The following is a 23,866-nucleotide window of genomic DNA, read 5'->3' as shown; positions in this document are numbered from 1 at the left end:
GGACACTCAGTGCTTTGATCTGCAAGCGGATCACCGATGAACATGGACACTCAGTTCTTTGATCTGCATGCGGATCACCGATGAACATGGAAACTCAGTTCCTCGATCTGTAAGCGGATCACCGATGAACATGGACACTCAGTTCTTTGATCTGCAAGCGGATCACCGATGAACATGGAAACTCAGTTCTTTGATCTGCAAGCGGATCACCGATGAACATGGAAACTCAGTTCTTTGATCTGCAAGCGGATCACCGATGAACATGGAAACTCAGTTCTTTGATCTGCAAGTGGATCACCGATGAACATGGAAACTCAGTTCTTTGATCTGCATGCGGATCACCGATGAACATGGAAACTCAGTTCCTCGATCTGTAAGCGGATCACCGATGAACATGGACACTCAGTTCTTTGATCTGCAAGCGGATCACCGATGAACATGGAAACTCAGTTCTTTGATCTGCAAGCGGATCACCGATGAACATGGACACTCAGTTATTTGATCTGCATGCGGATCCCCGATGAACATGGAAACTCAGTTCTTTGATCTGCAAGAGGATCACCGATGAATACGGAACTCAGTTCTTTGATCTGCAAGCGGATCACCGATGAACATGGACACTCAGTTCTTTGATCTGCAAGCGGATCACCGATGAACATGGAAACTCAGTTCTTTGATCTGCAAGCGGATCACCGATGAACATGGAAACTCAGTTCTTTGATCTGCAAGCGGATCACAGATGAACATGGACACTTAGTTCTTTGATCTGCATGCGGATCCCCGATGAACATGGAAACTCAGTTCCTCGATCTGCAAGCGGATCACCGATGAATACGGAACTCAGTTCTTTGATCTTCAAGCGGATCACTAGCCTTAACTTAAGGCGATGAACATGAAACTCAGTTCCTCGATCTGCAAGCGGATCACCGATGAATATGAAACTCAGTTCTTTGATCTGCAAGCGAATCACTTGCAAACCCAACGGAGAATACAGTGCTGAATCGCTGACAGCCACGACTGAGGAGACAGTTGATGGATACTTCGTCAATTTGTCTGCATTTCCTCGACTTTCCTCGTCCTGAGACACAGACTGATAGGATAGGCAGTGACGTTTTCAACAGCGATATATTGCGACGGGAGCGCAGAAGGAGAAGCTGCAGCGATATGCTGAATGTCATCATGGACATGCTGTTGTAAACGAAACTCGTAAAGTTCTATATCATTTGAAGCTCCTACTCGACAACATGTTCATAAGGGGCAAATTATACCTGCGCAGAGTCAGCGGCGCTGCATGCTGCGATAGGGATTATGGCGAGTACTTAGCCTGTTTTCTTTTCACGAAGGGAAAAAAAGAATTATATAATTATAATCTGCAGTGCGTCGTTTGTGCCGCTGACTCTGCGCAGATGTAATTTGCCCCTAACAACAGACGGCGTCAGCGAAGTAGTTTGAGAGACAGCATGCGTTGAACTCGGTTTCGTAAGGCCTGGCGCTCACCTATGTAACTTCAGCAGGACAGCCCGCTACACGTTGCGTGAAAGGAAAACAGGCCAAGTACTCGTCATAATCCCTATCGCAGCATCAACAATAATTATGTAATGCGTCGTCTGTGCCGCTGAAACTGCGCAGGTATATTCTGCTCTTAAACAGAGTGGAATGGGCGTGTCCAGGATGCGGTCAGCCAGTAATGATTAAGCAGAGGACACCAATACAGATGCAATTAGACCTTGTCCATCGTATGTTGAAGTCATTACGCTAAAACTTCATCAAGAGTTCACTGACGTTATCGCACTTCTTAGCATTAAGAGGTGGGCGTTACAGCGCTCGCAATTTAAACTGGACGTTTCGGTTGGTGTTAATGAAATGAGACACTTTCGTGAGCAATTAATTAGAGCGGAGGAAAAGGTCAAAAGTACTGATCCCATGACTACCAGGACAGTCCTGTCATTCCCGATCATTACGGTTTACATTTAACCCAAATGAAGAGAGAGACAAGACAAGACAAGACAAGACAAAATCTTTATTATCGAGAGAGAGAGAGAGAGAGAGAGAGAGAGAGAGAGAGAGAGAGAGAGAGAAAGAGAGAGACAGAGAGAGAGAGAGAGAGAGAGAGAGAGAGAGAGAGAGAGAGAGAGAGAGAGACAGAGAGAGACAGAGAGAGAGAGAGAGAGAAAGAGAGAGAGAGAGAGAGCAAACTGTACATTGGTGCGACAGGGTGAAACGACAGCGTTAGTTAATTGCGACATGATCGTGTTTATCTTACCATTTTTTTTGTTTTCCTATCAGTTAGTCCTGCTGCAACTCTCCTACCCCCAAAAGTGCATTTCAGCCTTTAAAGATGATATTTCATTATATATTTGTTTATTTATTTTAAAAACAAATTTTATTTTTATTTTCACTTGAAACTCCACATCCTTTTGGTACAAGTGAATCACACACAGATGCAGCTCCCCAGGCTACCATTAATAAGTTAACAACAACAACAACAACAACAACAACAACAACAACAACAACAACAACAAACAACAACAACACGCAAAAACAAAGATAACAAAACATACAAAGTAAGACAGATAAACGATGAAAGAAACAAGAAATGTATTCAATGTAGTTCATACATAAAACATACACGCAAATGCACCCCTGAGCTTGAAAAAAAAGAAGAAATAAATGAATATTATATGCAGACCAGTCACAACAAATCTACTGAACATGGATACCAAATGGAACAATATCACAACTTCACCAAGTAAGCTCTCAGCAATGTGGATCATTGCTGAAACACTGCAAACCAATCTTTGTCATTTTATTCTACTTTTATGAAAATTATAATTTGCCAATCTGGCTGAACAAAATTTGAAGAAACAAAATTGTTTCGCCAATAATTTAAAGTTCTACAGACTAACCTTTCTTGTTTCCAATTATTTATAAAACGCCATACACATTATTCTTTGCTTTGGAAAATGCCTACCTTGGACGGGAGGCTTTCGTAATACATGTACACGCAATAGTAAAACTCTTATACGTATACGCAGTTACTCCGCGAAGCATCGTTAAAATCGTGTGTAGGTGAATGCACATCAAGACTCGTGAAATGTTGCTTATAAGCGATACAAAGACATGTTTTTTGTAAGATTAAGTTTAATACGAATAAAGCAGTAAACAAATTAGAAATGGCACCACATCTGGAGAATGCCATTATTTGGACACTTAAAAGCTATTTGCGCGGTTTTTCCAGGTCTTCGTGAAAAAGTTTAACATATACAGTCCACAAGTTTTAATCTTGTACATATAAGTAAAACAACATCCTCATGCATCCCTGATTTACATCTTTGCACAACCAGTGATCATCACACATCATTTGACTCGTGTCACAAGAAAATAAATCCGCAAAGCAAACACAAAATGTACATACATACTTTTTACATACATAATTATATTAATAACTGGAAAAAAAGCATTCAAAGTGTAAGGTCTTGAATCATCACGAATCAATCAATCAATCAATCAATCAATCAATCAATGATTTCCTCACACACTTCGCTCAAAGATATTCCAGGCTGGAATATCTTTGCTTCGCTAAAGCAGTCATTTATGCTGCACACACACACAATCAAATCTCAGGGGTGTCGTTAGTCGCCGGCAAAACACGGAAACTTATTTCAAATCGCCAAAAACTTCACCATTATTTCGGCAGAGCTGCCGATATTATTTTTTCCACGGTGGGTGAAAAATGACAAACTTCCGAACATTGCCGATACTTTTACGGCAACTTTGCCAAAGAAAATAAATTTTAGCAATATCCCTGAAATGTGATAGGCTTTACAGAAGGTATGAATATGCTGGAGTAAGTGAGTGACATGTTTCTCTCGGCTACCGGTTTGGAACAGTAAAAACATGAGAAACACAGGAGTGATTTACCCTGTAGAGTTCCAAGGTTACATTCACACACTCGGACACGTTAGAGACTTAAAACAAATTAAAGGGACTTTGAGTAATTACACACATGAAAAACGCTCAGTAAATGCGACATATTTGCTTGCAAATGAGAATTGACGATCAAGCAATGAGCGCTCTCTTTGCAGCTGCTTTGACCAGCCGATGAATCATTAAAAGTACATTCTTTACTGTGCACGTCATCGCGTTCACCACCACAGATATGTTCAACAGTGTTAACGGTATGAGAGAAACTTTCAACTTAAATCCACAGCCTGCACTGTAAATTGAGGTGTTTCACGTTTGAACACACGTCTTGTACCCCGTTAGGAACACTGAGTGAGATACGTTATCAATTCTACCAGCAAAAATAGCACACGTGGTAAACATTCCATAGCGTTTGCAATGTGTGCTACTTTCGCCAGTAGAATTATGAATAGTGTCTCACGTAGTGTTCACAACTGGCTGCAAACAGTGTGTTCAAAAGTAAAACACCTCAATTTACAGCGCAGGCTGTGGATTTAAGTTGAAAGTTTCTCTCATACCGTTAACACTGTTGAACATATCTGTGGTGGTGAACGCGATGACGTGCACAGTAAGGAATGTACTTTTAATGATTCAATGCAACATTACTCATAAGGTCACCGCTAGGCTGTGCATGAATCGGTATCGCATGTTCTTTATTTCGTAAGTGACACCTAGAGGGTCAATCTGCGAACTTAATTCATAACAAGGTCCACTTTGTACAGAGTGCACACACGCCATTGTAATTTGGTTTGTTTTTAAGTGCGAGGATTTCTTATTATTCCATGCAAAAGTCGGGCAAATCTGTGAACATGGTCGTTTATGCAGGAAGGACGTACGCTATCTGTAAGTTCCGTATTCGGGTTTTGTTCACCTCATGAAAAAATGAAGCTTTCCTACTGGCCATGTTCATTTTATGTATGTGATGTGAAATTAAATATATATTGGTAATCAAAACTGGACACAAATCATTTGATGTGAAGGCATGATAACTGTTTGAAAAAAAGGTATCAACCATTTTCACCGGAACGTATGCGTGAGTAGTCGTTCTTTCACACACTAAACACTAACAGATTGACGGTCGACTTTCCTCAAGAAAAATGCCCTTTAAACAGAGGTTAAAGGCACATACCTCCCCACGAAAAGAGTTTAGCTCACTATCTCAAATCTGCCGCGAAAGGGTTTTACGTGGGATAAGACCACCCCTCCACTTACACACACACCAACATTCCACCTCCTGACTGCTTTCAGTGCAGAGAGAGCTTTTTTTTATCAATTAGTCTCGCATATTGATTTTTTTGTTTTGTTTGCTTAACGCCCAGCCGACCATGAAGGGCCATATCAGGGCGGTGCTGCTTTGACATATAACGTGCGCCACACACAAGACAGAAGTCGCAGCACAGGCTTCATGTCTCACCCAGTCACATTATTCTGATACCGGACCAACCAGTCCTAGCACTAACCCCATAATGCCAGACGCCAGGCGGAGCAGCCACTTGATTGCCAATTTTAAAGTCTTAGGTATGACCCGGCCGGGGTTCGAACCCACGACCTCCCGATCACGGGGCGGACGCCTTACCACTAGGCCAACCGTGCCGGGTTTTTTTATCAATTAATCTCGCATATTGATACTAGTGCCGGTTAAGAAATTTTATGAAATCATCAACAACAAATTCCACTCTGCACAGAGTGGCGCACGTTATATGTCAAAGCAGCACCGCCCTGATATGGCCCTTCGTGGTCGGCTGGGCGTTAAGCAAACAAACAAACAAACAAACAAACAAACAAACAAACAAACAAACAAACAAACAAACAAACAAACAAACTCTGCACAGAAAGCACTCAGTCTGTTGATTGTGAGTATGTGTGCAAAGGGAGGGTCGTTCTTGTTCCATACAAAAACCTGACCAGATCTGATAAAGTATGGTGAGTCGAACTATTTTCTGGGGAAGGTCTAAGCCTTAATTTGATCGTGGCGGGTCACTCAGGAATAATTTTCTGATGATGATGATGGTCATCGAGTATTGAGGTAGCGCGAGCTTTCCAATTCACAAATTGATCTCCGAGCAATGCACACCCCCCTCATGCACACACGAAACACTGTTCTTCTTGTGAGTCAGTGTCTGTGACACACGCAAGGTTGCCTGGGCCGAGGTGCATGAGGAAGTGACCAACCGGGTGGAAGCCAGTGTTGGATTGGTTGACATTGAGATTTGTTGTGATTTCAACGAATCAGATCCCGCGGTTTGTTCTCTCCCGTTTGGGTGACACCCACTTTCAGTTCGTGCACCTTAGCCCTGGTGTCTTCTTTCCTCGAAGTTCAGTTTTCTATGCACAAACAAATAGCTGTCATCTGTGTGCGTCAGTACCTGTGCCACTTCCAACGTTGCCTATTCAAAGTAAAAAGTTCAGAATGTCCAACATTTAAAACACGCGAGTTTTTGACTGTGTGCATTGAATTAGTCATGTGAATGATTATGTGTGCATTCAAATATTGACCTCACCTTTGATTGACAACAGCGACACAACTGCAGCATAACAAAACGACCGAGAAGAAGTCCACATTCATTTCACTTCTTTCTGAAGTGCAGAATACACTAAGGATCCAGATAGTTACTCCACATCATGTTTTCTTTGAAAACGCATGTTAGTGTCTATATTTGAAAACTTTAGACAGGTTTTTTTCTCTCAAGTGTGTGTGTGGTGTAGGCCCACACATGATATTTTGTTCAGTCCAGGATTACTGAATGTATTCGAGGTTACATTATACAGCCCCGTGTATCTTATTTCCACAGTGTCAATGTGAAGTAATTCCACACGGCTAGTATTTCCTTAAGTCCAGGAATGACCACATGTCTTCAACTTTGGTGAGAAAACGGATAGATGTGAGTCATTTATAACCCAATTTGATCCGAAGCTTGCATGTAATATCACAATTACATGCGACCCTAAATTGCATTTTTTTTTGGTTTTTTTGGGGGGGGGGGGGGAGAAATGATACTCCCCGTAGCCTTAGTGTTATGTAGTTCCACACCTTGCTTGCATGCAATCTCGCCATTACATGTGATTCCAGTTTGTCCGATCGAGTCCTAGAGCAAAATGGGCAAGCTGCATGCATGTGCATATAAAAAGTCATGATGCAATCAGAGAGAAGTGTTATTCTCTCGAGTTTGTCGGCCCGGTCTCAAGGGCTTTGCCCTTCGTGAGGATGCAACGCACTTCTGTGTTTCGAAGATGCATGTCAATCAGTATTACACTCTGAATCCATGAAGTGTTGGTGTTCAGTGGAGCGACGTTGGCACACAACTCTGTTACCAAGCAACTGGGGAGCACACTTTCGATCAGATTTGTACAACGACTGACACCGTCCACATGGCCAAAATGAAGTCTTAAAAATATGCGATTTCTTAATTTGTATTAATGGTTTTTTTATCAGCTCAGAATAGGTACTCTCGACATCTGTTGAGATACATACTCAGCTTAGTTAGAGAAAAACATTCTCATAATCCGTCGTTTCTGGTGTCAGAGTCGTTGGATCGGAGCACATAGGATTTTGTTAATGTTTACACATATCACTAACATTGCCACGCGACACTTTGGGGCGAGCAAGACAATTCAATTATGTTATCCAAATTGGTTCGCACGTCACGCGTTTCACGCCTTTGCAACGATATAAACTGTCTTCTTCACAAATATCACAAGCGCTCGTAGTTGGAACACCATGCAGCAAGCTAGCATTGTTTCGGATGCATCATTGCACCTCGTATGTATCGACTGTATCTCATAGCCAAAACACAATGTGCAAAGTAGTTCAGTGAGTTATAAGTGGTCAGTACTTTTGCAGAACACGACGCCAGCTTGGTGATACCTGGAATAGAAGCAGGTCTAACCTTTAGGCCATGCCTGCTGGGTTCTACCAGACACGTAGAAGATCATGAGCTCTATCCGGCTCTCCGCTTTTCCACTGGGTAGTGTAGTGATGGGCCGTACAATCCAGACCTTAGAAGTATCATGGTCAAATGGGATCCCTTCTGTTCGAACATCTTCCAACTTCGTATGAGTATCGAAATCATGTCTCAAGTGCATCGAATCAATGACTGTTCGGTTGAGGTTGTGGTGCACTCTATACACAGAAAATAGATCCAATGGGAAACTCTTCACAACTGGATAACTATGAAGACTAAAGGGCCAAAGTGCAACAACTAGTGCAGTCAACAACACTGAGATTCGCAGTGACTGAAGAAAGTCAATATTCAAGTGGTTTGTAAGTAATAATGAGGTAAGGCACCGAGTAGGGAACAAGATCCGGCGTGTGTCTTTCTCTGTGTGTCGCAGCCACTGATAATGTCACTGATCCAAGCACAGTACAGAATCTGAACCTTGCGAAGCATACCCTCCTTTTAACTACACCAGCCGGCATTAGCAGGGCTCAACAACTCATGCGTGAGACACAACACATTCCAAGATTGCAGAACATGCGTGAAGGAAGGCTGACATATGCCACGCGCCGACACCCATCGTCTTTTATTTGTGACTCAGCACACCTGTCAGGATTGCAGCATCCAAGTGAAGAAGATGTAGGTCGCGAGCAGTGCTGCCAAATGCACGTGCAATATGTGGTGAACGCTGAAGACGCATGAGGCAGAGCTGTCGTAATCGTCGGTGTACATGTTGGTGCCTGAACACATAAAAAGTTAAAAAAGTCAAAACATGAGCATTACTAAACGTACGATGTATAGACAACGGCTTAATGAAATTAGATCATTTGTGCACTTGCTAATGTAGGGAAAAAACGACAACAGTTAAGCTTTCTCGGTCTCATCGGAGAATACAAAAATGGATCACTCAGACAAAATACTGGAGTTTGCAAGAAGAAAACTTATATGAATACGAAGACGAAAATAACAAAAAATAGAACGGATGCTGATGCTGATACTGCTGCTGCTGCTGCTTCTGTTGCTGATGGTCATGATGATCAGTGATGATAAAAGACAGACAGACAGACAGACACACAGACATACAGACACACAGAGAGACAGTAAGACAGACAGAAACAGAGAGGAGGAGAGAGAGCTATATATTTACACCCACCTAACCAACATAACTCACAACAAGCAAAAACTAGTCGCGTAAGCCGAAATTACTACATTTAGTCAAGCTGTGGAACTCACAGAATGAAACTGAACGCACTGCATTTTTTTCACAATGACAGTAGTCCACCGCTCGTGCAAAACGCAGTGAAACTGGCGAGCCTGTTTAGCGTGGTAGTGGTTTCGCTGTGCTGCATAGTACTCTTTTCTGTACCTCTCTTCGTTTTAACTTTCTGAGCGTGTTTTTATTCGAAACATATCATATCTATATGTTTTTGGAATCAGTAACTGACAAGAAATAAGATGATGAAATTGTTTTTAAATCGATTTAGGAAATTTAATTTTGATCATAGTTTTTATATTTTTAATTTTCAGAGCTTGTTTTTAATCCGAACATAACATATTTATATGTTTTTGAACTCAAGAAATGATGAAGAATAAAATGAACGTAAATTTGGATCGTTTTATTTAAAAAAACAAAACAATTACAATTTTCAGATTTTTAATGACCAAAGTCATTAATTAATTTTTAAGCCACCAAACTGAAATGCAATACCAAAGTCCGGCCTTCGTCGAAGATTGCTTGGCCAAAATTTCAATCAATTTTATTGAAAAATGAGGGTGTGACAGTGCCGCCTCAACTTTTGCAAAAAGCCGGATATGACGTCATCAAAGATAATCCAAAAAAAGAAAAAATGTCTGGGGATATCATACCCAGGAACTCTCGTGTAAAATTTCATAAAGATCGGTCCAGTAGTTTACTCTGAATCGCTCTACACACAAACACGCACAGACAGACACACACACACACACACACACACACACACACACACACACACACACACACACACACACACACACACACACGCACACACACACGTACACCACGACCCTCGTCTCGATTCCCCCTCTATGTTAAAACATTTAGTCAAAACTTGACTACATCTGTAAATGTAAAAAGGAACAAAGAAAGGAAGACGCTGAAGACGTAGCAGCAGCAACATAAAAAGTCACGCAGCACAAACCCATTCGTCATCACAGGCATTACACCTGTGTGACACTTATACAACACTTTGGCAGCCAGACAGATCGACTGCACCACACTTTTTGTCCCCCATAATAATGTTTGTCGACCTTTTCTCACTAAACACTAGACACTGACATAAAGACAAATACACAGATACGCATGAGACAGACAGCCAGCCAGCCAACCAGAGAGAGAGAGGGAGAGAGAGAGATAGAGAGAGAGAGAGAGAAACAGAGAGAGAGAGACAGAGACAGAGACAGAGACAGAGACAGAGTCTGAATGTTTTAATGAGTAGGCCTTGGGCCCTTTTCATGGAGATGAGCACAGAGAGAGAGAGAGAGAGAGAGAGAGAGAGAGAGAGAGAGAGAGAGAGAGGGAGAGCGGGAGACAGAGACAGAGACAGAGAGATACAGAGACAGAGAGAGAGACAGAGACAGAGACAGAAACAGAGTCAGACAGACAGACAGACAGACAGACAGACAGAGGGAAAAGTAGACAGAGAGAAAAAGAGAGGGGGAGAGAGACAGCAAGAGATAGAATACGAGACAATCATGGACATATTGAGAGACCGAAGCAGACATAGATAGAGTTAGAGACAGACAGACAAAGAAGCGTGGTAAGTACAGACAAACAGACAGAAATGAATTCCCCATGCATAATAAATAAATGCACATGATTTCATGTGTGCGAGTCTTTACATTATGTTCGTGTCCATGAATGCATGCATCCTTGACATGACACGTGGTGATGTACACAAGCAGATGGGGCTTACTTTTTTTTGGGGGGGCGGGGGGGGGGGGGGGGATGGACCTGACAGAAAAGTTCTTGGAACATGAAATACACGCTGTGAGACTCTAAGGCTGATCTTTAAAGCCAATGCTGAAGTCGTCTTGCAATAACCAACAATTTACTCTGAAGCTTGCGTTAACTGTGGACTTGAACTATCGCTCCATACCAGTCGAACTGGCGTGAAGAACAAACAACTCCACACAACTTACCTCGTCTCCGATTTGGTGACTCGGCTGCAACAAGAGACAAATAAAAATCAGTAAAGATCAGAAGATGAACACAAGACTGACATAAAGCACGGGCTTGTACATATAAGCACAATAGTCAATAAGACTTCAATATTGCACGGTTTTCCTGTTGGCATGCATCGGTAATTGTTTGAGTCAATTGGTTACAACATAAGGCAACAGAACTTCGTTTCATGTTCTTGGTTTATACAATCATGGTTCCTTGAGCTCTTAATGTTTTTTGGCTGAAACATTGGAGGTTCTTTGTGCACAACAGACTCAACACATCGAAGAAATGGAGAGCGAGAGGGATAGAGAGAGGGAGAGAGACGGAGAGAGACAGAGACAGAGAGATACAGACTGACCGACAGACAGACAGACACACACGGCACAGGCAGACAGACAGATACTAATACAGCGAATTAGAGAAAAGAACACACACACACACACACACACACACACACACACACACACACACACACACACACACTTCTCCCCACACCACTCCACATCATAGCTTCAACCAAACCAACACAATCATATCTTCACAAACATCACCAACATCTTAGAACTTGAATCGGTCCTTGGATATCCGTACAAGCCGTAGGAACGATACATAGCAATTAACAAACACAATAACCAACCAACAATCATCTTAGAACCGCGACCTTCAAGTTGACAATGTTGTTACGACACACAGTATTTCCCTTGTAAGCTTTGCACTTTGAATGACCAGCTCTCCTTTATGATTTCAACCCCATCAATACGAACGTGTCTTCTTAACCAACGTCATAGCCTCTGAGAACTGCGACCCTCAAGTTAACGATGTTGTTGCGAGAGCTCTCAAAAACATATATATATACCCCCCACCCCCCACCCGCCGGCAGATATAGTCTATTAGCTTCGCACTCTGAATCACAAGATCACCGTTCAACGCAACCGACCAATATAATTCCCACAACACAAAAAACACCAGAATCAAAAAAACAAGAAAGGGAGTTTATTGGAACGTTTCATTATTCACAAAACCAAACCCTACAAAAAGTGTCGTTTTGTCAATAATTAAACGGTACAATATCCTACCTATCTTGTTTGATTCTTGGAACGTTTGAGTCTATCTTTTTTTGAATTACCAACAACACCAGCCACTGAGAACTGTAACCCTCATGTTGACGATGTTGTTGCGAGAGCTCTCGAACACTAATCACCCCACCCCACCAAACCCACCCCCCCCCTCCTCCCGGCACACATAGTCTATCCGCTTCGCACTCGGGATTACGGTTCAACTCAACCAACCAAACAAATACAATACTTCCCACAACACAAACAACACCAACCTCTGAGAACTGTGACAATCATGTTGACGATGTTGTCGCGAGAGCTCCGACACACATACTCTCCCTTGTCTGTCAGCTTCGCTCTGTCGATGATGAGCTCGCTGATAAAAGCCTTGTCTCGGAATGACTGTCTCTTTTCAATCTTCACGTGCGGATATTTGAAGGAGTCGATCTGAAACAGACCAAGATATGTGCAGATGCCGCATGTCTTGCAAGACTGAAGCAGATATTGACGACATAGTTATGCAGTTTGTTTGTCAATTATTGAGAATTTTGCCTTTGATTTCAAACAAGTTGTATGTGTTTATAACATACACTAGTCACAGCATATTACATATCACATTAAAGGTTATTAAGTGCTCTATCTGAAAACCACGTTCGACCTGTGAATTATCTCCCTTTGGCTCTACCAGACGACAGTTATTGCCCTTGGTGGCAACATACGCATTTTGACATTTCCAGACAAACGAGTCTCTCTCCCTTTCTATACATTAGAACAATTCCAAAAGGCATCTGATGGCTTTTCGAGAAGACTACGTACATATATTACAACAGATATGAAGATGGGGTATTTCGTAAACATCACGAAGCACAAAGTCCGATACCGCTATCATGTCGTATAACGTCTTTGTTGCCTATTTTACAAAGTCTGTGAGAGTTCACATGCCTACTAACTGTTCAATTCTCAGTTTACAATCTGAGCAGACAGCTCTAATGTACATAAAGCTTAATCGTGTTTCCAAGTGTCTTGAACCCTCACCCTCATGGAGTATAACAGAAAATATAGCACATTGGTTCTTATGTGATAACCAATGTGCTATATTTTCTCAGGACAAAGAACAAATGTTTATTTTGAATGTGTTATGTATGTTATTATTACGGACACAAACGCTCAGCAATGTAATTTCTCTTTTAGAGATTAATAAAGTTATTGTATTGTATTGTATGTTCATTTCTCGCCCAAAGGTTCTTTATTCGTACTTGTTACATATTCGCCTATCGTGTATTTCATGGTGTGTGTTGACCAAAACTTCAAAATCAACAAACGTTCGTTACAAACTGTTAACGATTTTTGCTAAAAATCCGCCTCAGTTTTGTCGATTACTTTTTTAACCTCGTCTCTGAGCCTTGACGTTATCATGGAAAACAGCACACAAATTCAAATTTGTGTCTGACATGGGAACCATAAATATGTCAAATGTGTTGCCATGTAACCCAGATCAGACAAAAATATACACCATAATTATGTTCAATATTCAAAAGCAGCCTATGTTATACATATTATATCGTACTGTTGAATATTCATAGGTCACAATCGTTACCATATCGCCGTCCTTGAACCAATCAATTTCCTCCGGTATCCGCGGGCCTCCAGAAGCGTTGCAGATGAGATGGATCCTCTCTCCGAGGTCGACATATCGCTTCCCCTCCATGGAAATTACTATGGACATGCAAAGTGAACAAAAAAAGTTATATACCTTGGTGTGTTATGCTTTATCACGAAAGGTTTATGCACTATTCCAGACTCTTATGAATGACAATATGGGGCCAGTGCACGATTGCATTATGCGATTGTTTGTCCTCTGTGGAAATCAATGTCGGCATGTAGCTTTTCATTTCGAGAGAGAACGATTGATGGGCTGTGTTTGGGTCCACATTGTCTTTCAGTCTTTAGGACAGGCTAAATATTGTGTAGACCAGACGTGTGTGTGCTCATTGTTACGTGCATAACTGAGCGACTACACCTTTCTTTTGTTTTAAATATTTGTTTTAACATCTAATGATCTACCCACATGACGACAAACACTGCGGACTATTCTTGATGATGTGCCATATATATATATACCAACCGAATGAATATTGTTGAATTAAAATAAGGGTAAGGCGATGATTTTAAAGGGGCATCTGCATTAAAGTGCAAACAGCAAAGGAAAACGACAAACGTTGGAGAATCAAAAAAACACAACAACACTCAACTGTATTCTCCTCATAATTCACCCCTCTAATCGGTCTTATTAGGAAATAAATTAAAAGAAAAAACAACAATTTACCGTATTGTACATAAGAGCACGTTGGTATTCAAATCAGTTACCATATGTATTGACAAATTAAAGCAATGGAATATTCATGAACGAACTGCACATATTTAGCTATACATAATGTAATAAACAACCTACATATTGTCAACTAACGTTTCTCGCTATCTATGTAAAAACAAAATGTTGTTATATAGGATGAAAAAACACATCTTGCATCAAGAAGATTCGGAGACAAATTAATCAAGAGAAACAAATGTTAAAGGAAAAGTATTAATGGAAAAAAACATTAGCTCCACCACCATCACAGGATGTGTGCATCGTGCATGCTACATTTTACAAGCACAGATCAGGACAGAAATGTAAACACATGATTAAATGTCCGTTGTTACTGTTTATAACGTGTATACAAGAAATTAATAAAAACACGCTTAAACCAAGTGGCCGTGCACCATGATGCTGTTCAGATATAAGCCTCTTAGAATCGAGTATTACTTTTTTTCAATTTCACTTTCTAATTTTGTACGATCTCAGCTTATTCACTTCCAATAGCACTCACCTTTTGGACGCAAACATTACCATGCTTATGCCAAATTCAAAACCAGGCACAAATGAATTACTTTAAAACTGATGACAAATACAGGTTCAGAAGCAATGCACAAAGTTTGAACAAAGACAGAAAACACATGTACACAAAGACAATAAAACAAATTGACGTATTCTTTCGATTACGCTTTCATCCATTGAATACCAGTAAGGTATACATATCCTTAAAAGATTAAATATAAAATAATAATGCTTACGCAATTGGACACAATTGCCATTATCTTTGATTAGTTTTACATCTATCTTGCAGTATGGCGGACGAGACAAGGCAGACAAAAGACAAAAATAAAGACAAAAAGATACAATTAAACAAAACAAAACAAAACAAACAAAAGCAAAGAATATATAGCAAAGAACAAATGAATAAAATAAAAAGATCGAAACAGAAAATACCTTTCTTCCTCAACACTACGCTTCCGAGAAATAATCATTAATAGAAATAAAACACACAAAGATCTACTCACTTGAAGAAAAAAAGAACAAGCCGGTAGCGAGTAGTGGGCGTGCAAGGGAAGACTTCCCATCTAGTCTTCAATTACCCTAGATATTCAGAGAATGCTTGAAGATATAAGTCAAGCATCACTGACCTTTCTCGCATGGTCATTGATTGGACCAGCGCGCCACAGCTATTTCGGGAATTAACCCCTTAGCGGGCGTTGTGGGTGTTTGGGAAAAATTGAGTTCGGTTTTCAATTAACCTTTAAGGCGCAGGTTCAAAACATTCGCTTCGATCCTCAACTTTCGGGGTCCTGTGTATTACGCTTCTCTGAAAGTTCGATAATTCGTTCAGTGCCCTCTTGGCCCGCGTCAAAAATGACCCAGACAGTCGGTGAATAAATAATATCTCGGTTTGCATATCTGGAAGGTACAAGGCCTTCATTACCATTAGCTGAAAAGATCTGTGTTGGACCCCCCTTGGTCCGGGGCTGTATCTCTTCATCAATGTTGTATGTTAACAGTGCCGAGAATCACCCGTTATCACACTTCGTGGTAACGAGAAACCCGACCCAACACTTACGCCCGACATTGATAATCCAAGGGAGATGGAAATCTGAAGCGCATCGACGTCAGTAAAGTAACCTGACCAATTCGCACGAGAGGAAACAGTTAAGACTTCTGAACAAGTAAAAACAACACACACAAAAACACCACCAACAACAAAACTATGACAGCAGCAAACAAAATAACAGAGAAAGCGAATGAAAAGCAACACACAACATCCACTCAACGTGTCTTGTATACGTGTTATTTGGTATTGGTCTTCACTTTATTTTCTCTATCTTTCCATCCACCCCCCCCCCCTCTTCCCCCCTCCACCCCCCCCCCCCGCCCCACTCTCGTCCGAAAGCAGGTTTAACAAAACCGCAAAAAAACACTTACCAGATACCACAAGAACAAGTATCCACGTTCTCCACAAACATAACTAAAGCACGGTTCCAAACAAAAAACATTAAAAAATATCATACCAACAAGAACAGAATTAATTTCAAATAAACACGTCTCGCCATAAGAAATAACTGTAATAATAATATCCATACAATACAATAAACTCGCACATACACACACTAATAAATCCGGACAGAGACAGGGACATGTGTGAGGGATCACATACAGCATCCAGTGGCGCCCCGGACACAAAAATCACAAAAAGCATTTCACATCAAACCCGAAATCAAAAACCAACCAGAAAATCACAAAAAGAAAGTATTAAAAAACAAAAACAAAGCACTGTGTCAAACGGTCTACAAACAGCATTGAATAGGGCTCCAGAAACAAAAACAATACCGGAAATCAAGAACCAACATAAATAATAACGTCCAAACAACCGGCTTGCCGCAGCTATAGGCTTATATATATATATCCCCAAAAAAATCCATAAATAAAGACAGACAAATAAATAAAAACACGGCACACACTGATGTGTACAAATATCATCCAATCGGGCTTCAGGCGGGTTTTTTTTTATGCAAAAGCACACCACAAACAAAACCGAAACAAAAATAACTAATAAAAAAAGAAGATTCTTCAAAAAGAGGGCTTGCACACACACACACCCACTGTGTTACATAGAGCATCCTTTGGGACTCCGAACAAAAACATTGTAAACAAAAAAATACCACAAGCAAAACCAAAATAAGAACCTCAAAATATTACTTTCAAACTAACGCGGCTTTCCATATAGCTAATAAACTACTAAATAAAATAAATAAATAAAAATAAACGACAGTGATACAGCCGAACACTGTTACATACAGCATCCAGTGGGACTCAGAACAAAAACATTATAAAAAAAGAATACCACAAGCAAAACCAAAATAAGAACCTTACAATATCACTTTCAACCCAACTCGGATTTCAATAGCTAATACACAAATACACACACACAAACACAAATAGACAACAATGATACAGCCGGACACTGTGTTACATACAGCATCCAGTGGGACTCCGGACACCGCATCGCTTGATGGGGCTCTTGAACGGGTTGGCCTGCCGCGCTGTGCTCGTCTCGGCTTGTTGCGCCACCACCCCTCTCCCTGCAAGGCATGCAACAAGCCCGCTACAGTGTCAACCATAACGCCCGAAGATGTAATGCGGCTGCCTGTATTATTAATAAAATGCGCCACCACCCCTCTTCCTGCAAGGCATGCACCAAGCCCGCTACAGAGTCACAGATGCAGGTCGAATATGTTATGCGGCTGCCTGTCTTATACACAATTATGGACATAACAAGCTCCCTGAAATGCATGCAATAAGCCCGCCACAGTTTTACAGTTACAGCCCGAAGACGTTCTGCGGCTGCCTGTCTTATACACAAGATTGACATAAACATGTTCCCTGCAATGCATGCAACAAGCCCGCTACAGTGTCACGCATACAGCCCAAATACGTTATGTGGCTTTCTGTCTTAAACACAAGATTGTCATGAAATGCACCACCACCCCTCAACCTGCAAGTCGTGCAACAAGCCCGCTACAGTGTCACACATACAGCCCAACGACGTTATGCGGCTGCCTGTCTTATACACAAAATTGTCATGAAATACGCCGCCACTCCTCTCACAACAAGGCATGCAAGAAGTCCGCTACAGTGTTACAGTTACAGCCCGAAGACGTAATGCGGCTGCCTGTATTATACATGTACCACCACCCCTCTCCCTGCTTATCATGCAACAAGACAGCTAGAGTGTCACGGTGGCTGCACGACTGTCTTATACACAAGATCGTCATGAAAAAAGACCACAGTCTCTTCGCCACAGATAACTGGAGCCAATTGATGGGACTCGCGCTATAGAAAAGTTATTTATTATTATTATTATTATTATAACTGCCCACAGACAAAATACGATTGCCTGTGAAACCCTACAGTCATATGAAATCCTATTTCTGCAAGACGTGAAGCAGGCTTCCGATGGTCTCACGAAGGATGGCATCTGTATGACAGTGTACTAGCGCACAAACCACATACTTGAAATTAATTGTCATGTGAAAATGGTATTCCCAGATTTTGGCGCTAGTAAGCCGACATACATCTGGCTAGATGAATTTCAAGAAACAGCTAACGGGCTTTTAATGGCTTAGAACTTGAACAGACGAAAGCTTAAACACACAACTATCGACGACTAATAAAGCAAAAAGGGCAAACGGAATCAAGGAGAATGTGTGCAACGGGTGGCTTAAAACAAAACTAAGATTAGACAAACTGGCGTAATAACATCTATGTGTTTAGATATTACTGGACGATGTGTTCTGCTTGAAACGAAAGATCATGACCAGTGAAATTCGTAAGATGTCTGGTCTTTCTATTCTCTTTGTTCTTAGTAGTGCGCGAGAATTGAGTACTGTCCAATTCAGAGAGTGTGGCCAGACAAAGGCACTGGCTGAATTTAGCGTCGGTGACAAAGCCAAGTAATGTAGGTGTAAATGTTGTATAGGTTTCCCCATCACATTACAGAGAGGTTTAATTCTAAAAGTCTCCAAAGACCTCTAACGTTGAAACTTGTGCAAAGTGAAACACGCCGGTTTCATCACAGTTCCGAAGAAGAGTTCACTTGCCATTTCTGCACTCAGGGACCTATATTTAGATAGGTCTATGCTGCACTGAAGCACGGACTGGTCAACGCTCGGCACAAATATACATTGCAAAGAACAATTTCTATATATATCATGTTGTTGTTGTTGTTGTTGTTGTTGTTGTTGTTGTTGTTGTTGTAGTTGTTGTTTCATAGCTTTTATGTTTATTTTGAACTCAATACATGTATGCATCTGTGCATACGTGCGCGCGCGTGAGTCTGTGAGTTTGTGCGTGTGAGTCTGTGCGTGTGTGTTTGTGTGTACGTGTGTGTGTGTGTGTGTGTGTGTGTGTGTGTGTGTGTGTGTGCGCGTGTGTGTGTGTGTGTGTGAGTGTGTGTGTGTGTGTGTGTGTGTGTGTGTGTGTCTGGGCGTGCGTGAGCGTGCGTGTTTGTGTGCATGGTTGTGTGTGTGTGAGAGGATTGGCAAGGTCTTGCATATGTGTGAGCATGTGCACGCCTACTACTTGAGCCAATACATATTCGAAGCAAGGCACACTGCAAACAGCCAATAAAGGTGCGGCGAGATGAACTTTCACGAGAAAAAACATTACAGTAGCACTGACACCATCAAGCTAATTATTTTCAACTCGTTCTCAGTTTATCTAGAATTGGTCAGAATCATCATTCGTTAACAAGTGCGGACATTTCGATTGGCAGGTAAATGACGAGACGTGTCAATTTTGGATGATACTTGGGTGCAATTCATGGGCAAACACGACAGCATGAAGATTTCGATTGGACATGTTTAACATCTGAAAATACATCAACGGAGATCAATGGAATCATTCATCTGCGTGTCTTTGAGATGTTTTTCTCTCTACTTGCAGATATTTATTTATTTGAACTTTATTTCCCCTTTTCTTCCGGGTTGGCTCCAACTGGGTGCTTGAGAGAATAACTCGTGTTCTTGTCTTTTTTTGGGAAACGTGTGAAGTGAAAGTGTAACATGCACAAGGAGATTAAATCTAAAGAATGGTGGGGATGGAGGAGGTGAGTTGATTGGTGAAGGGGGGAAGAGGGGAGAGAGAGAGAGTGAGAGAAAGAGAAAGAGTGAGAGAGAGAGAAAGAGAGAGAGAGAGAGAGAGAGAGAGAGAGAGAGAGAGAGAGAGATTAACGATTAACGATTAACGAGTTTATTGCATTTAGGCAACATGCCCCTTGCAATGGGGGGGAAACGTGGCAAAAACAACGTCAAGGACAAACATAAATGTAATACTGGTGGACTATCTAGTCCATCAGAAAAAGTAATTGTGATATTATATAATATGTACATTACAATGACGGCCATAGCCGGTTAAATAGTGTAGTTAAGTTGTCGCCTTTTCTGCTATTGTTCAGGATTTGCAATCAGCTCTTGTCTAAGTTTTAAACAATCAAAAATAAATGATGCCAGCATTTCCTGATTTTCAATATTCATTAAGTTGACAAAATTTCTAGCTCTCAAACAATTATTGAATAGAATGTTTAAAGAAAACTGTTGTCTTATATTTGAATAGGCTTGGCAGGCGAAGATGAAATGAATTTCATCCTCCTCCGCCAGACCACACAGGGGACATAATTCCAATCGTCTATTTACATTGTATCTGTGCCTGTTGCAATATAAGTCGTTTATGCCAACTCTAAATCGGACCAGAACGTCTCTATAACGTCTAATATGCAAACTTGATAAGTAATGTTCATACTGTAAAATAGTTTTGAAGCTTCGATAGGTCACAAATCGTTCACTATCAAATAACTTTGCATGCCAGTCTTGTTGATAGCAATCGAGCAAACGCTGCTTAAGCATCTTCAAAAAGCCAGTTTTATTACCGACCTGCTGCTCAATCCAAGAATAGCCAAAACCCAGGCGAAACACATGGTTTTTAATGTCACTAGCCCAAGTCTTAATCCCTCTTTCCTCTAAACGTTTAAGATGATCGTAAATTGCTCTTGGAATTCTATGGGAAGGCATTTCTAATAGTTTTAGCCAGTATTTAATTGCTTTCATAAGGGAATTAATAAAAAGTTATTATCGAGAGAGAGAGAGAGAGAGAGAGAGAGAGAGAGAGAGAGAGAGAGAGAGAGAGAGAGAGAGAGAGAGAGCCATGCAGACAGAGCGGGAGGGGGGGGGGTTACAATTAAGAGAGACAGTGTATGTGTGTTTACGTGCGTGCGTGCGTGCGTGTGAGAGAGCGTACGTACGTGTGTCCGTGCTCGCGTAAGTGCGTGAGTACTTTGTTATGTTGCATACCTTTTTAAAAACGTAATCTAAAAGAGAGAGAGAGAGAGAGAGAGAGAGAGAGAGAGAGAGAGAGAGAGAGAGAGAGAGAGAAAAAAAAACCCAGAGAGAGACAGAGACAGAGACAGAGACAGAAACAGAGACAGTGAGAGATATACACAGAGAGAGACGGAGAGGGGGGAGGGGCTAGAAGGGAAATTTCAGAGAGAAAAGTCTCTGTGTGTAAGCAAGCGTGCGTACTGGCGTGCGTGTGTGCATGCGTGCATTAGTGCGAGAGAGCGTACGTACGTATGTGCGTGTGTGCTTGCGTAAGTGCGCATGCACTTTGTTATTTTTGCACACCTTTTTAAAATGTAATCCTAGTGATAACATTTCTTTTTAAGTTAATATGGTTTATTGTTTGTTTTTGTTGTTGTTTTTTTGGTTGTGTTTTAGCTCGAAAGTATGTTTCTTTATTAACTGTGTGCGTGCGTCTATTTTCGTCCATATTTGTCAATGCTTACATTACCGTAATGGCATTCTAAAATAAACAACTTCAGAATAAACCTAGAAACTCTTAAACTGAATAATGGATTCATTTTGGCAGAAGGAATTACATCTTTTTCAAAACTAGATACTTTCGTTACACATGTTGCTTGTATCTTTCGCGAATGATCTTTGCATCTTATATTTCGATCAGTTTGGTCGATTTTGAATCTCAGTTAAAATGTCAAATTGCAAAGAGGTCAATGCAGTAAGGTTCTGCGAAAAACGACAAAGTTTCAGACATATACAACTGTGAAAAAGATTATTCTAAATCAGAAAATGATAACATCAAGGTTGAATCAAAGAGACACAAAAAGGAACCTAAACAACTGACTAAATCAGGTTTTAAACGGAGGAAGTCTCACAATGGAGGTAAATTTACAGAGATGATGAACTTTCTTTCTTTCTTTATTTGGTGTTTAACGTCGTTTTCAACCACGAAGGTTATATCGCGACGGGGAAAGGGGGGAGATGGGATAGAGCCACTTGTCAATTGTTTCTTGTTCACAAAAGCACTAATCAAAAATTTGCTCCAGGGGCTTGCAACGTAGTACAATGTATGACCTTACTGGGAGAATGCAAGTTTCCAGTACAAAGGACTTAACATTTCTTACATACTGCTTGACTAAAATCTTTACAAAAATTGACTATATTCTATACAAGAAACACTTAACAGGGGTAAAAAGAGAAACAGAATCCATTAGTCGCCTCTTACGACATGCTGGGGAGCATCGGGTAAATTCTTCCCCCTAACCCGCGGGGGGTAGATGATGAACAGACAATCCGAAAAAGGAACGTCTTAAAAAGGAGAAAGTCTGACAAGGAGAGTTCCACTCTATCCAAGAGAGTTACAGAATGATGGAGGCAATGCTATCAAAAGGTGTCAATACTACCTGTACTTTGAGGCAACTCTTCTAAACAAACATGCAACGCAGGAAGACAGCGGTAACCTAAAAACAGCTACCCTGAACAAGAGCAAAACCCAACAAGATCAGCTTGTATTTGTATCTAAAATGTGATCCATAAAAAAAGTATTTCGTTGACATTTGTTTCACCTCGCTCGTTTCCTGTTTATAAGCATGGGTTGTCTCGCATGTGAAAACACAAGTTTTTCATGATGTTAATTTACGAACGTGGTTCAAGCAAAAATACAATTTGATTTAAAGGCCGAGAAATAAAGCTGTCATATCTTTTAAATAAAGTGCCTATAAACATAAACAAGTTCAGATTCTTAAACAGTTTTCAAAACAACATAAGAACAGCATGAATGCGTGATATATTGTGCAAAAAAAATTCCATCTCACACGGCATTAATAGGTAACATGCGCCTTGAGTCGCCTTGTGTGGTGAGATACGTGCGTGATATAAATCCTCGTAAATAAAATAAATAAATAAAATAAATGAATCACGTGCAGTTCTTTTCATCGTAATAGAATTAATTCTAGCAGATGCCACAAAATTAATCTCAATAAATCTCTACATTTTAATATGCCCTACAAGCAAAACGGTTTTGTTTAAATGCAATTGCTATATGGAACGTTTTCAAAAATTGTCGCCAAATCGGTCCAACTTTTTTCGAAAAATGAAGTTTCTAAAATCGTTACTTTAATTTTAGGTCTGGAATCTACATTCATTTATTAGTTAAAAACTGAAGTAAGCCACCTTAATGACGAGTATTACGAAAAATATCTTCAAAATGCGAGAGCTACTGTTGACGCGTTTCACAAAAATGTCGAATGCGTGGAAGTTACAGGATCTTTTTCGTGCGCACTTGGTCTTGTGCTTGCGTGTACACACGGGGGTGTTCGGACACCGAGGAGAGTCTGCACACAAAGTTGACTCTGAGAAATAAATCTCTCGCCGAACGTGGGGACGAACTCACGCTGACAGCGGCCAACTGGATACAAATCCAGCGCGCTACCGACAGAGCTACATCCCCGCCCTAACAATAATGATAATACCGAGAATAAAACATTCAA

At 40.9% G+C, this 23,866-nt stretch overlaps 1 protein-coding gene across 1 annotated transcript in view; it reads right to left on the bottom strand.

Moving 5' to 3' along the window:
* Nucleotides 1-4,507: 4,507 nt before the first annotated feature.
* Nucleotides 4,508-23,866, bottom strand: part of LOC138945576 (zwei Ig domain protein zig-8-like) — a 128,220-nt gene continuing 108,861 nt past the window's right edge. Inside the window, exons 4-8 of the mRNA XM_070317054.1 lie at nucleotides 17,505-17,609; nucleotides 13,753-13,871; nucleotides 12,431-12,602; nucleotides 11,076-11,099; nucleotides 4,508-8,638 (exon numbers count right to left, since the gene is read on the bottom strand). Coding sequence (XP_070173155.1) covers nucleotides 8,508-8,638; nucleotides 11,076-11,099; nucleotides 12,431-12,602; nucleotides 13,753-13,871; nucleotides 17,505-17,609 — 551 coding nt within the window. The 3' untranslated portion in view covers nucleotides 4,508-8,507. The remainder of the gene's footprint in view (nucleotides 8,639-11,075; nucleotides 11,100-12,430; nucleotides 12,603-13,752; nucleotides 13,872-17,504; nucleotides 17,610-23,866) is intronic.

The sequence above is a fragment of the Littorina saxatilis genome, linkage group LG1, assembly GCF_037325665.1.
Source record: "Littorina saxatilis isolate snail1 linkage group LG1, US_GU_Lsax_2.0, whole genome shotgun sequence".
Taxonomy (NCBI): Eukaryota; Metazoa; Mollusca; class Gastropoda; order Littorinimorpha; family Littorinidae; genus Littorina; species Littorina saxatilis.
Note: the sequence above shows the minus strand (reverse complement) of the source record. Positions and strands in the feature narration are given on the sequence as shown.